Genomic DNA, 14,171 nt, shown 5'->3' with positions numbered 1-14,171 from the left:
TGACCAATAGGGACCAGGCCCTTTGCCCTGGCACAGCGTGTTTAAAATGGCCAGTGGATGTAAGGAGATGATTGAACATCAGAATAATCCAGTGGGCAGCATTGTGTTGCTGTGGCAGTGTGAGTTTCTCTGTGGATTAACCCCAGCCGCAGACAGCCAGGCCCAGCAGACAGACAGGCCCAGCCAGGCCCGCAGACAGCCAGGCCCAGCATCCACAGACGGCCTGTGGCTGGGCTTGACTCGCAGACAGCCAGGCCAAACCGCAGACAGCCAGGCCCAGCCACAGGCACAGTCGCAGACAGTCAGCACCATCCGCAGACAGTCAAGCCCAGCTGCAGGCCCAGCCGTAGACAGCCAGGCCCGGCAGCAGACATTGAAGCCCAGCCACAGGCTCAGACGCAGAAAGCCAGGCCCATCCACAGACAGTCAAGCCCGGCGGCAGACAGCCAGCCCCACCCGCAGACAGCCAGCCCCACCCGCAGACAGCCAGGCCCAGGAGCAGACAGCCAGGCCCAGCAGCAGACAGCCAGGCCCAGGAGCAGACAGCCAGGCCCAGGAGCAGACAGCCAGGCCCAGGAGCAGAAAGCCATGCCCAGCAGCAGACAGCCATGCCCAGCAGCAGACAGCCAGGCCCAGCAGCAGACAGCCAGGCCCAGCAGCAGACAGCCAAGCACAGCAGCAGGTGAGAGGGAGAATGCAGTAATCCCACTGGAAGTCAGCACAAGGCTATAGCCTGCACCCCATGGGGCGTAGTAGTGTGGGATGTCCACATATGCTTAGAATAAACAGTACAGTACAGGTTCTGTCTCCATTTCCTTACAGTAAACACTTTAGAACGTAATTATCTGTTTAGGCTCCTACATATCTGTCTCCTGGCACATAAAGCAGAGTCATGAATCTAACAGAAGAATGGTGCATGACATTCCTTACCTTTAACGAGTCGAAGCAGGCAATAACTCTTCCATTTTCAACCTGGCAGCTCGTTGGTGGGTGTGCAAATTTGCATTCCTCATCACTCCGTGAGCAAGTTCCTCTCTGAAACTGCCGACACACTTCCAACGTCAGCCATTTTGTGTCCCTTACTGAAGATATATTGAGAGCCATGTCAAGAGGTTCCAATCGACCGCTGCCAGTCCAATGTATCAGTTGAGTTGACTCTTAACTCAAAAAACGGCAACACATTAAAAAAAAGTTCACAACTTTTGTCTCTGTCTGATTAGTGCTTGAAAAGTTTACAAATCATATGAAGCAACCAGACTGGCCTCACTGCATCAGCTGGGAGGAAGGCTAATCAATCAACGAGCAATCACTCATCAATCAGTTTGCACCAATGGGAAACCTCTGGAAGGGTTGAGGGCTTGCTCTGTGACACAACAGTGTGTCTATCCTCCTCCACTGACAAGGACTCTCTCATTAATGGTGTGTCGAGGCAATGGCGCTCCTTGAAAGAATATTAATGAAGACTTGCCTGGTATTGACTTTGCCAACTTCTCACAATTTGTGCTTTGGTAGTTCTCCCCTCCAGTAAATCTTTCCCCTTGGGATACCTTAGCCACTGGAGTTGTTCAGAAATAAATTGGAGGCGGCTGAAGATTTGCAGCTGAAGTATCCCGGCACTGCTCAGACCTGGCCTAGAAGGGAGGGTTGGCTTCCCATGCACATTTAGACCAGAGAGCAGGTTGAAGTTGGAGATGTTTTGTGAAAAGCACTTTCTGTTGGTGACCTGGAAGATAGAAAATAATGATTTGTTTAAAATACTATTAGTGCTCTTATTATACTATAGTTATTGCTATACTCTAGGCTTACTTCATGTTATGCTGCTTGAGTTGCTTTGGCCTCTTTTCAATTGATGAAACTGAGAAAATCTCAACGCTACAGTTGTGAAATTAGGGTGGGGTACAGCATAACAGTGTTTACTCTGGAAAAATGGGAAATGGGAGGTATGGGAAAGGACTCAAAAGCTCTGTCCGCTGACTTTATAAAGGGACATTATACTACAAAATGAATGAAAACAAAAGGAAGCTGATACCATCTAAAATAGAATGTCCACCTCCAGAAATTAGCCCAATAACACATTGTTAAAATTATTATAACATATTGGACCACTGTATTTAGCCTATGCATGGTCCATATTATCAGGTATGCTATTAGCAATAAACTTTATCAGCTTTAGCCCAACTGATGCAGCAAAGTACAAATAAATAGGCTGAAGCATGGGGTTGACTATCTGCATTTACCCTATCGGGGCTAATAATTAGCCAGTAGAGGTCGACCGATTAATCGTAATGGCCGATTAATTAGGGCCGATTTCAAGTTTTTCTAACAATCGGAAATCCGTATTTTTGGATGCCGATTTTGCCGTTATTACCAGCTTTCATATGTTCTCATGTTCTGAGCAAGGAACTTAAACCTTAGCTTTCTTACATGGCACATATTGCACTTTTACTTTCTTTTCAAGCACTTTGTTTTTGCATTATTTAAACAAAATTAAACATGTTTCATTATTTATTTGAGGCTAAATGTATTTTATTTATGTATTATATTAAGTTAAAATAAGTGTTCATTCAGTATTGTTGTAATTGTCATTATTACAAATAAAATAAAATAAAAATGAACCGATTACTCGGTATCGGCTTTTTTTGGTCCTCCAATAATCGGTATCGGCGTTGAAAAATCATAACCGGTCGACCTCTATTAACCAGATCCCAACTGTGATATTTTAACTAGTTATTATCCTATTAATTAATTTTATGTGCCAAAAAACTTGCATAAACACAGTGAATATAATGTAGGCCTATCTGTTAGGGTAACTCGCCACCCAGGATAACACCCCCCCCCCCTCAATTTTTTAAGTCACTCCCCCAAAATTGTTTTGAGAGAATGCAGTGGGATTGTATCCCCAAGTTACCCTACAATTGACCAGTGTCACATTTAGCCCCTCTCCCCTATGCTCTCACTGCTAATCGCAGAACAGTAACATGCTTTAACCATGCTGCTGCTAAAAACTATGGGTTTAAAATGGCGCAGTTCACGCTTATCTATGAGTTGAGAAATGAATAATGTAGGAATGGTGAGCTCAGATTTTCGTCATGAGCCGAGATACATTTTTGCAGTTTTAAAGCTCATTTCCAAGGATTCTACATATCCTGCCATTGAACTGAGAGAAAATTTTGCAATTTTAAAGATAATTTCCTGCAATTCAATGCATTTTGTGTTATTTTGCTCAAACTTAATACCAAAATCAATACTGTATAACTTCCCCTGACTGTCTAGCTTTTATTTTGGTGATTGTTAGTTCTCAATGATTAATTAATTTAAAATTATATAGGGCCATTATCTTTTCTACATACAGTGCATTCGGAAAGTATTCAGACCCCTTGACTTTTTCCACGTTTTGTTACATTACAGCCTTATTCTAAAATTGATTAAATTAAAATAAAATCCTCATCAATCTACACACAATACCCCATAATGACAAAGCAAAAACAGGTTTTTAGACATGTTTGCAAAGGTATAAAAAATAAAAACAGAAATACCTTACTTACATTAGTATTCAGACCCTTTTCTACGAGACTCGAAATTGAGCTCAGCTGCATCCTGTTTCCATTGATCATCCTTGAGATGTTTCTACAACTTGATTGGAGTCCACCTGTGGTAAATTCAATTGATTGGACATGACTTGGAAGGGCACACATCTGTCTATATAAGGTCCCACAATTGACAGCGCGTGTCAGAGCAAAAACCAAGCCATGAAGTCGAAATTGTCTGTAGAGCCCCGAGACAGGATTGTGTCGAGGCACAGATCTGGGGAAGGGTACCAAAACATTTCTGCATCATTGAAGTTCCAAGAACACATCGGTCTCCATCATTCTTAAATTGAAGAAGTTTGGAACCACCAAAACTTTTCTTAGAGTTGGCCTCTCCGACCAAACTGAGCAATCGGGGGAGAAGAGACTTGGTTACGGAAGTGACCAAGGGCCAGAGTTCCTACATGGAGATGGGATAACGTTCAAGAAGGAAAACCATCTCTGCAGCACTCCACCAATCAGGCCTTTATGGAAGAGTGGCCCGACAGAAGCCACTCCTCAGTAAAAAGTAAAAGCCCGCTTGGAGTTTGCCAAAAGGCCTCTCAGACCATGAGAAACAAGATTTTCTGGTATGATGAAACCAAGATTGAACTATTTTGCATGAATGCCAGGAGTCACGTCTGGAGGAAAACTGGCACCATCAATATGGTGAAGTATGGTGGTGGCAGCATCATGCTGTGGGGATGTTTTTCAGCGGCAGAGACTGGGAGACTAGTCAGGATCGAGGGAAAGATTAACAGAGCAAAGTACAGAGAGATCCTTGATGAAAACCTGCTCCAGAGTGCTCAGGGCCTCATACTGGGGCGGAGGTTCACCTTCCAACAGGACAACAACCCTAAGCACACAGCAAAGACAACGAAGGAGTGGCTTCGGGACAAGTCTCTGAATATCCTAGAGTGGCCCAGCAAGTGCACGGACTTGAACCTGATTGGACATCTACGGAGAGACCTGAAAATAGCTGGGCTGCGACACTCCCAATCCAACCTGACAGAACTTGAGAGGATCTGCAGAGAAGAATGGGAGAAACTCCACAAATACAGGTGTGCCAAGCTTGTTACGTCATACCGAAGAAGACTCGAGGCTGTAATCACTGCCAAGGGTGCTTCAACAAAGTACTGAGTTAAGTGTCTGAATACTGATGTAGATGTGATACTGCAGTTCTGTTTTTGTTTTTTATACATTTGCAAACAAATCTAAAAAAACGTTTTTGCCTCGTCATTATGGGGTGTTGTGTGTAGATTTACGAGGGGGAAAAAATGATTTAATAAATTTTAGAATAAGGCTGTAACAACAAAACATCTGGTTTTAGTCATTTAGGTTTACACTGAATGTTTTTCCTTCCCGAAAATTAATTTTTTAAAAACAACAGTTCTACAATTTGGATCCGCCTAAGGGTTTCTATGGCAGAAAAATCCCTGTCTCTGATATGTTGTTTTGACATTACAAGAGATGTGCAAGCGTTTTCTGTGATAAATCCACAGCCCAGCCACCAGCCTCACACACAGCAGCCATCATCTAATCAGAGTGACATATTTGACTGATTAATGCTTCTGACCTTGAATCTGTGTTCAGACTTTGAATTATAACATTTTAATTCTGTGCACTCCATCTCCAGGCAGCTTTTCTATTCAAACAGACAAGTCCAATAAGTCAAATGTATCAATATGCTTGGGGGGAGCCAGAGCAGCTGGGGGTACCCCAGGAGGAGCCCAAAAAGAGTAAAGGTCCCTGGGCCTGAGTCTAATAGTCACAGGCAACGATATACATTTTGTTTACATCCTGGAAATGTTAGCCTCAATGTCAGCATGATATTTCTGATAAGACTATTTTTTGGGGGCATGGCCAGAGCGTAGGCTACTGAATGCATTATATTATGCTACATCATGAACGAAAGTTTGAAGGTAAATAAATTGACACCTAAGCTACTTACAATTGAAGTAAATGATTAAAGTGCCAAAACAATATCCTTCACATTCTAACTGCTGTCGCTGGTGGAAAAAAAAAAAGTAGGCCACCAAGTCTCTGAGAAAAATAATAATAATTTAATTCATAGACAGAAATGTATGTAATTGGGGTAATTGTGATATGTTTCTTTCTCAAGAAACTTTAAATAGCTTGTAAGGAATAACTGAAGGTAGGCATGCGCATCTCTCGTGTATTTTCTGTACTGTTGAGAAAGTGAGTGTGGTTTTGCGGTTATTAACAAAACATATCAGTGCAAAACGGAAATACAGAAATGCAACAGTATCACTGAATAGTTTGACCTTTATTTTCAGTGTGGGAGGCTCTGCACTGCAACACTTGTGAATTCAGTTGGAAGGTTGTCAGTGAGCGAGAGAGAGACTCTTATTTTGCTCCTGGCTCATCCTGCTTTGCAGTAGTTCTGGTTCTGTTCAGCTCCTGGTTCTGTTCAGCTCCTGGTTCTGTTCAGCTCCTGGTTTTGAGTGTTTATACTTATCCCCTAAAGGCAGCGGGCGGGATGCCCTAAAGGCAGCTGGATGCCCTAAAGACAGCTAGATGCCCTAAAGGCAGCGGGCGGGATGCCCTAAAGGCAGCGGGCAGGATGCCCTAAAGGCAGCGGGCAGGATGCCCTAAAGACAGCTGGATTTCCTAAAGGCAGCTGGATTCCCTAAAGGCAGCGGGCGGGATGCCCTAAAGGCAGCGGGCGGGATGCCCTAAAGGCAGCTGGATTCCCTAAAGACAGCTGGATGCCCTAAAGACAGATGGATGCCCTAAAGACAGCTGGATTCCCTAAAGACAGCTGGATTCCCTAAAGACAGCTGGATTCCCTAAAGGCAGCTGGATTCCCTAAAGGCAGCTGGATGCCCTAAAGGCAGCTGGATTCCCTAAAGGCAGCTGGATTCCCTAAAGGCAGCTGGATTCCCTAAAGGCAACTGGATTCCCTAAAGGCAGCTGGATGCCCTAAAGACAGCTGGATTCACTAAAGGCAGCTGGATTCCCTAAAGGCAGCTGGATTCCCTAAAGGCAGCTGTAAAATGCAAATTAAGGGACAGCCTTAAATAATCCTATGGACCAGAGAATGACACTTCATCACTTAAAAATAGCCTACTGTCCTACAGACTGATCTCATGAAAAGATTGACTCTAGTTTGATAACATGTGACAGGTCTTTGCAAATTTCTCATTAAAGTTGTTAATGGAGTCCAATTATCCGCTGTGTATACAAATGAAACTAGGTCTAGGCCTATCTATGGATTGATGGGCTAGTTTGGTCAGTGTGAACTCTGGCATCCTGTTATGTATGTTTGAGATGAGTAACTGGCTCTAGGGCCTAACAATTACAGAGGTTACTATTGTAAACCATCCAGCTTTCAGCTAGGCACAATGCAGGTAGCTATTTACTGAGTCTGCAGGAGCATGAACTTCATATTATAATAGTCTTAACTACCAATTGAACTGGCGTGACTAGAATGTTCTTACTGTTACTAAGGTTCCAATCACACTGCTGTATGAGAGAATCAGCAGTACTTACTTTATCTACAGTAACCATGGAGACCAAACTAATGCAACATTAAATAAACCCTTCCTATAGTGTATGCTGTAATTTTCTTAGCTTGAAAAAACAAAAAAAACAGTTTAGCTTCCAAAACAGTTTGAAATAGCACAACCTAGAAGCACTGGTTTTGAGTGAAAATAAAAAAGTTGTCATTCCAGCACTGCTGAAACAAAGAGATCTTCTGCTGAATCTGACAATTAATCTTAATGGTTGTACAGTCGTCTCAAATAAAACTGTGAAGGACCTCGGCGTTACTCTGGACCCTGATCTCTCTTTTGAAGAACATATCAAGACCATTTCAAGGACAGCTTTTTTCCATCTACGTAACATTGCAAAAATCAGGAACTTTCTGTCCAAAAATGATGCAGAAAAATTAATCCATGCTTTTGTCACTTCCAGGTTAGACTACTGCAATGCTCTACTTTCCGGCTACCCGGATAAAGCACTAAATAAACTTCAGTTAGTGCTAAATACGGCTGCTAGAATCCTGACTAGAACCAAAAAATTTGATCATATTACTCCAGTGCTAGCCTCTCTACACTGGCTTCCTGTCAAAGCAAGGGCTGATTTCAAGGTTTTACTGCTAACCTACAAAGCATTACATGGGCTTGCTCCTACCTATCTCTCTGATTTGGTCCTGCCGTACATACCTACACGTACGCTACGGTTACAAGACGCAGGCCTCCTAATTGTCCCTAGAATTTTTAAGCAAACAGCTGGAGGCAGGGCTTTCTCCTATAGAGCTCCATTTTTATGGAACGGTCTGCCTACCCATGTCAGAGACACAAACTCGGTCTCAACCTTTAAGTCTCTACTGAAGACTCATCTCTTCAGTGGGTCATATGATTGAGTGTAGTCTGGCCCAGGAGTGGGAGGGTGAACGGAAAGGATCTGGAGCAACGAACCACCCTTGCTGTCTCTGCCTGGCCGGTTCCCCTCTTTCCACTGGGATTCTCTGCCTCTAACCCTATTACAGGGGCTGAGTCACTGGCTTTACTGGGGCTCTCTCATGCCGTCCCTGGAGGGGGTGCGTCACCTGAGTGGGTTGAGTCACTGATGTGGTCATCCTGTCTGGGTTCCCCCCCTCCCCTTGGGTTGTGCCGTGGCGGAGGTCTTTGTGGGCTATACTCAGCCTTGTCTCAGGATGGTAAGTTGGTGGTTGAAGATATCCCTCTAGTGGTGTGGGGGCTGTGCTTTGGCAAAGTGGATGGGGTTATATCCTTCCTGTTTGGCCCTGTCCGGGGGTGTCCTCGGAGTGGGCCACAGTGTCTCCTGACCCCTCCTGTCTCAGCCTCCAGTATTTATGCTGCAGTAGTTTATGTGTCGGGGGGCTGGGGTCAGTTTGTTATATCTGGAGTACTTCTCCTGTCCTATTCGGTGTCCTGTGTGAATCTAAGTGTGCGTTCTCTAATTCTCTCCTTCTCTCTTTCTCTCTCTCGGAGGACCTGAGCCCTAGGACCATGCCCCAGGACTACCTGACATGACGACTCCTTGCTGTCCCCAGTCCACCTGGCTGTGCTGCTGCTCCAGTTTCAACTGTTCTGCCTTATTATTATTATTCGACCATGCTGATCATTTATGAACATTTGAACATCTTGGCCATGTTCTGTTATAATCTCCACCCGGCACAGCCAGAAGAGGACTGGCCATCCCACATATGCTCTCTCTAATTCTCTCTTTCTTTCTCTCTCTTGGAGGACCTGAGCCCTAGGACCATGCCCCAGGAATACCTGACATGATGACTCCTTGCTGTCCCCAGTCCACCTGGCCGTGCTTCTGCTCCAGTTTCAACTGTTCTGCCTTATTATTATTGGACCATGCTGGTCATTTATGAACATTTGAACATCTTGGCCATGTTCTGTTATAATCTCCACCCGGCCCAGCCAGAAGAGGACTGGCCACCCCACATAGCCTGGTTCCTCTCTAGGTTTCTTCCTAGGTTTTGGCCTTTCTAGGGAGTTTTTCCTAGCCACCGTGCTTCTACACCTGCATTGCTTGCTGTTTGGGGTTTTAGGCTGGGTTTCTGTACAGCACTTTGAGATATCAGCTGATGTACGAAGGGCTATATAAATACATTTGATTTGATTTGATTTGCTGTCAAATAATGGAATTGAAAGTCGCAACAATAATAACTTCCAATAAAAAAAGATCATAGCCTAGCTTCAATAATTACCCTATAGTACAGGAGAAAACTAGTGATGGGGAAAGAATCGATTCAGCTACATATCGCAAAATAATTGGACGATATTATATCGATACTTCGTTTTGATAGGCAGTGTTAGCTAGCGCCAGTCATCTGTAACTGCGCCAAAACTCAGGTATTTTTTAAACCTATAGTTTGTTCTCCATCTAATTTTTAAAGTGAGCCAACATGTATTCAGCACTTTAATTCCCATGATTCATCAAAACTAATTTTCTCATACTCTCACTTGTCTCTCTGCAGCAGACATATACAGAGCACTGCGTTTGGAACAGCAAATTGCAATAAAATGGCAGTATCGAATCGCAATGCATACTGTATGGAATCGCAAGAATCGTGATAATATCGTATCGTGAGGTCCCAGCCCTAGAAAAAAAAACTGTACACCAGCCCAACCTACAACCAACTTTGTATTGGGAATGTAGAGTAGGTAAACCTTACATGTCCCTATTTGTGACAGTCCTTCTCCAGTTACTTTCCTTGGTGTATTCTGTCTGTGTTTGCTTTGATGGCAGGTTAACACCTGTTGCCTGAGATAATAAATCATGCTTATGAGATGTGTTGGCCCTCAGTCCTCCACAACCCTGTACTTAACACTCCTACAAACCTTGTACAAACACACGCACACACACACTTGAAGTCAGTCAGACACAGGACAGAGCCTGGGTAAGTAGTGAAACGCCACAGGAAGTTGCAGAGCAGGCAGGCATCAAGGGAGCACCTTGTTCTTTCCTGGCAGGATGGGAGAGGTAAATTCCCGACACTGACCAGCTAAATTTGAACATTTGAGATAAACAGCCATTATATGCAGCAGCCATTTCAAGAGAAGCAGATTCTAACCATCTCTACGAGTGAAGTCCTCTATCTCTCCCTCTCACCGCATGGTATGCAGCATAATGCAGCAAATTCCTTTATGAACTAGTCAGGAAAACAGGAGCAGCCAGGGAAACAATCCTCTCACCTCATGCAGTGTTGGAGCTCTCCAGTCTTTCTAGCATCCACCACCGTCTGGGTTAGAAGTCCGACTTCTCCTAATTACTTTCTGCCTAAATATAATCACCATGTGAATAGTTGTCATTCCCCTCTCAGTGATGTGTGCTCAGGCCCATGCCTAGACAGGGATTTTCTTTCCACGACAGTGCAGTAAAAGACTGTCTGCTTAACTCTCTGGCTGAAACAATTCCAGCCACCGCTTTTCCTGCCTGCCCACCAACCTCCAGGAAGACCCTCCCAGCAGACTCTGGCCAATAGCATATCAGGAACAGACTTGCTGTGCAAAAAAAAAATGTCTGCAAGGCTCAGACTGACAGCCAGGCTAGCTGCAGACCCTGATCTGATGCCAAACCTGTATGCTCTGTTGATAAGCATTATTACCAATGGACGCCGCTGACGGGAGGACGGCTCATTATAATGTCTGGAACGGCGCAAATGGAATGGCATCAAGCTCATGGAAACCATGTGTTTGATGTATTTGATACCATTCCACTGACACCGATCCAGCCATTACCACGAGCCAGTCCTCCCCAATTAAGGCGCCACCAACCTCCTGTGATTATCTCAGATGATCTCTAGACCCATGTCTTATAATTCATCCTTTGATTTGAAGCGTTATTGTTCACTGTTACATATAAATACATATAATAATTTACTAAACTAAATATTGGATGTTTAATCAAGAACAACTCTAACATAACAGCACTTTCTCCACTAGCTTATCCTGTGCTTTCTCATAAGGTGAACAAGCAAAAATGTTTACACTGGCAAAAGGATTGTAACGTAAACTTCTCTCTATTTCAAGTCCCCCCCCCCCACACACACACACTTTGAAGACGAAAACCAAGAGACGTCATCAAAGTAACTTGTAATGCGAGTGTATAGCTGGCAATAAACAACAATAAACAATACGTATCGGTATCCGAAGTCTTGGGAGCTAACGTTACTGTATTCATCATGAGCTAGCAAGGAAAATAGGCTACAAGCTATCTACCAAAGTCAGTGAACGAGCTACCACCACACGTCACAGCTAGCTAGCTACTGTACAGTAGCTGGAACTTTGATAGCTAGCCAGCGCTAACATGACAAGCAGAATATGCTAGCTTCTGTACTAGAATTTAGCTAGTCTCTTAGGGATAACACTTTATTATTAGGAACTCACTTTTACTAACCTGCAATACATGACACAACACGTCTGGGGGGGAGGCATAGCGAGCTAGCGAGCTAGCAAGACAACATGTCTGACAAGGTGAAGCTAGCATTTCTACCTGCTTACCTCGTCATCACGTGAAGTGAAGAGGGCAAGGTGCTGTTCAATGGTCCACTTAATTATTGTCGTATTACCTAGCTATAAACACTTTAACAGGAAAACAACCAGGTACTTGATTTCTCTTCGTTACTTTGTAGCACAGATTTGACACAAGCAACAAGCATTTGACAGCTCGCTCTACGACTGCCAGTTTGATTTATTTGAAGGGTAACATTCTGGCAGAGTATGCCAATATGCATACTAAAATCGGAAGGTTCGTTAGAAATATGAATCTTTTAGAAGTTTTAACACATAAGTCACGTTATTGTTTGTCTTTCAAATAACCTATTTTTGGTCAAACAAAAGTATTAGTGAAATGGGAATCTACTATCTCCCCACAGCAGCCATAATGGTACATTCCAAGCGAATGTCAGGAGGCTCCAGAAGGGCAAGGGCTTGCTTGTTACCAAGGGAACAGCAATGGAATCGAGAGGAAAATTACAGGGATTATTTGTTTTTAGTTTATTACAGGTTTTTAATTCAAGGATTTCTGTAAAAAAAATCAAGCCAGTATCCATCTCCTTTTTTTTCTGGGAAGAAAACACTTCATTTTTTGTTATTCTTCTGTTAGTGATATAATTCAACGCTAGATATTGAACATAAAACAATTGGCCTATGAAATGTTTTTAAACCTGTCCCAAAACAGATTGAGGCATTATGAAATTAATGAAAAAAAAAACATCTCACTCTGATTAAATCTGAATCTGTGTTGAAATCGTATCCTATGCTTACTGATGCTCTTTTTCACCAACAGCCTGGGGGAATGAACAGCATGCATCCTCCTGACCCTGCATTACACTCAAGGTCACCACAAGGCCACCACAGCAGAATGACCAGGGCAGAATGCTGTGGACAAGATAAAGGCTGCACCTTGTTGATTGATGGGATGTTGTCTATAGTATAGTAAGAAGATTGGCAATGATACAACTTCCATCTATACCTTGTTGAAATCAGGACAGTTTAGAAGCAAACAAATAACTAGGCCTAAACCTAAACGTGTTCAGAGAGGATGTGTTAAAGAGTTTCGATCAGGCAAATTTAACTAATGAAATCATCTGCTACAATGGCTATAGGAAGTGTTCAGTATGTATTGTGAACTTGTTAACCCAGGAGAAGTGGTCAATGAAATCTATCAGCCCGGAACTTTACCACTGACATCATGTTCAGGCCCTGTGTGGCCACTCTGATACACATGCATGCCTGCAGGACATACACCAGCAGTTGTACCTAATGTATCAACCATAACATCGGTCTTGGGGACATCACACACTAATGATGCACACGGTTAGCAAACATTTTGCATTTATAGAAATCTCTACAAAATCTCTACAGAGCACTGCATAATCCTGTGACATTTTCTCAAAGAACAGTGTATCTTGTGACAATTTAGTGTGACTCTTGATTTAGTGTGACTCTTGCTTGTTACATTTACACATTTACACACAGATGGTCAATTTCTAAGTCAGGAAGTCACAGGACGTTCTTGTTATTTATTTAATCTCCTTTGACAGACCGCCTGCCACGTTTTCCCTGTCGTTTGTTGAGTGTCAGATGTGGGATTACGGAGGTATTTATGGAGACAAACACATTCCTTCCACTAAATTGAAAGTGGTATGTGTGGAATGATGAGCCGGTATTGTTCTAGGCATAGGAAAAAAAAGATAACCAGACTGGAATGTTAGACTGGTGGTGGGGGAAGCCTGCTGACTGAGCTTCGCTATCCTGGCCACACCACAACCCACCAATCGTGTGACTGTCGAGCAGAGGTGGGGCGAAACGGCAGCAGAACACACTGTCAAATGATACAAATTGTCATCTAAAGTCATCTCCTACGATGGAATTCCATTCATGCCATCCTTCTACCGGTCAATAATGCCTAAATCAAACTGAGTCAGTCTCTGAGAAGGATAGCTAAATTAAACTGGGTCAGTCTCTGAGCACGATAGCTAAATTAAACTGGATCAGTCTCTGAGCACGATAGCTAAATTAAACTGGATCAGTCTCTGAGAACGATAGCTAAATTAAATTAAATCAAATCAAATTTATTTGTCACATACACATGGTTTACACAAGTGTAAAGGGATAAAGAATATGTACATAAAGATAAATTAATGAGAGATGGTACAGAACGGCATAGGCAAGATGCAGTAGATGGTATCGAGTACAGTATATATGAGATGAGTAATGTAGGGTATGTAAACAAAGTGGCATAGTTTAAAGTGGGTAGTGATACATGTATTACATAAAGATGCAGTAGATGATATAGAGTACAGTATATGCATATACATATGAGATGAGTAATGTAGGGTATGTCAACATTATATTAAGTAGCATTGATTAAAGTGGCTAGTGAAATATTTTACATCAATTTCCATCAATTCCCATAATTAAAGTGGCTGGAGTTGAGTCAGTGTGTTGGCAGCAGCCACTCAATGTTAGTGGTGGCTGTTTAACAGTCTAATGGCCTTGAGATAGAAGCTGTTTTTCAGTCTCTCGGTCCCTGCTTTGATGCACCTGTACTGACCTCGCCTTCTGGATGATAGCGGGGTGAACAGGCAGTGGCTCG

The 14,171-nt window shown here is 43.2% G+C and overlaps 1 protein-coding gene across 34 annotated transcripts in view; it reads right to left on the bottom strand.

Moving 5' to 3' along the window:
- LOC110501907 (muscleblind-like protein 2a) overlaps positions 1 to 11,970 on the bottom strand; it is a 43,613-nt gene extending 31,643 nt beyond the window's left edge. For 15 of the 34 annotated variants that reach the window (XR_016490679.1, XR_002470272.3, XM_021579767.3 and 12 more), the window contains exons 1-2: positions 11,573 to 11,970; positions 931 to 1,723 (exon numbers count right to left, since the gene is read on the bottom strand). Coding sequence is in view for 28 of the 34 variants with exons in the window: in XM_021579767.3 (XP_021435442.3) it covers positions 931 to 1,104 (174 nt within the window). In the remaining 6 variants the exon portion in view is untranslated. Of the gene's footprint in view, positions 1 to 930; positions 1,724 to 3,545; positions 3,650 to 10,264 lie in introns of all 34 variants that reach the window. The other 19 variants (XM_036959356.2, XM_090216251.1, XM_090216250.1 and 16 more) reach the window with 3 other exon arrangements.
- Positions 11,971 to 14,171: the final 2,201 nt, after the last annotated feature.

This window comes from Oncorhynchus mykiss, chromosome 22 (genome assembly GCF_057628025.1).
Source record: "Oncorhynchus mykiss isolate SJ-2025 chromosome 22, ASM5762802v1, whole genome shotgun sequence".
Lineage (NCBI taxonomy): Eukaryota > Metazoa > Chordata > Actinopteri > Salmoniformes > Salmonidae > Oncorhynchus > Oncorhynchus mykiss.
Note: the sequence above shows the minus strand (reverse complement) of the source record. Positions and strands in the feature narration are given on the sequence as shown.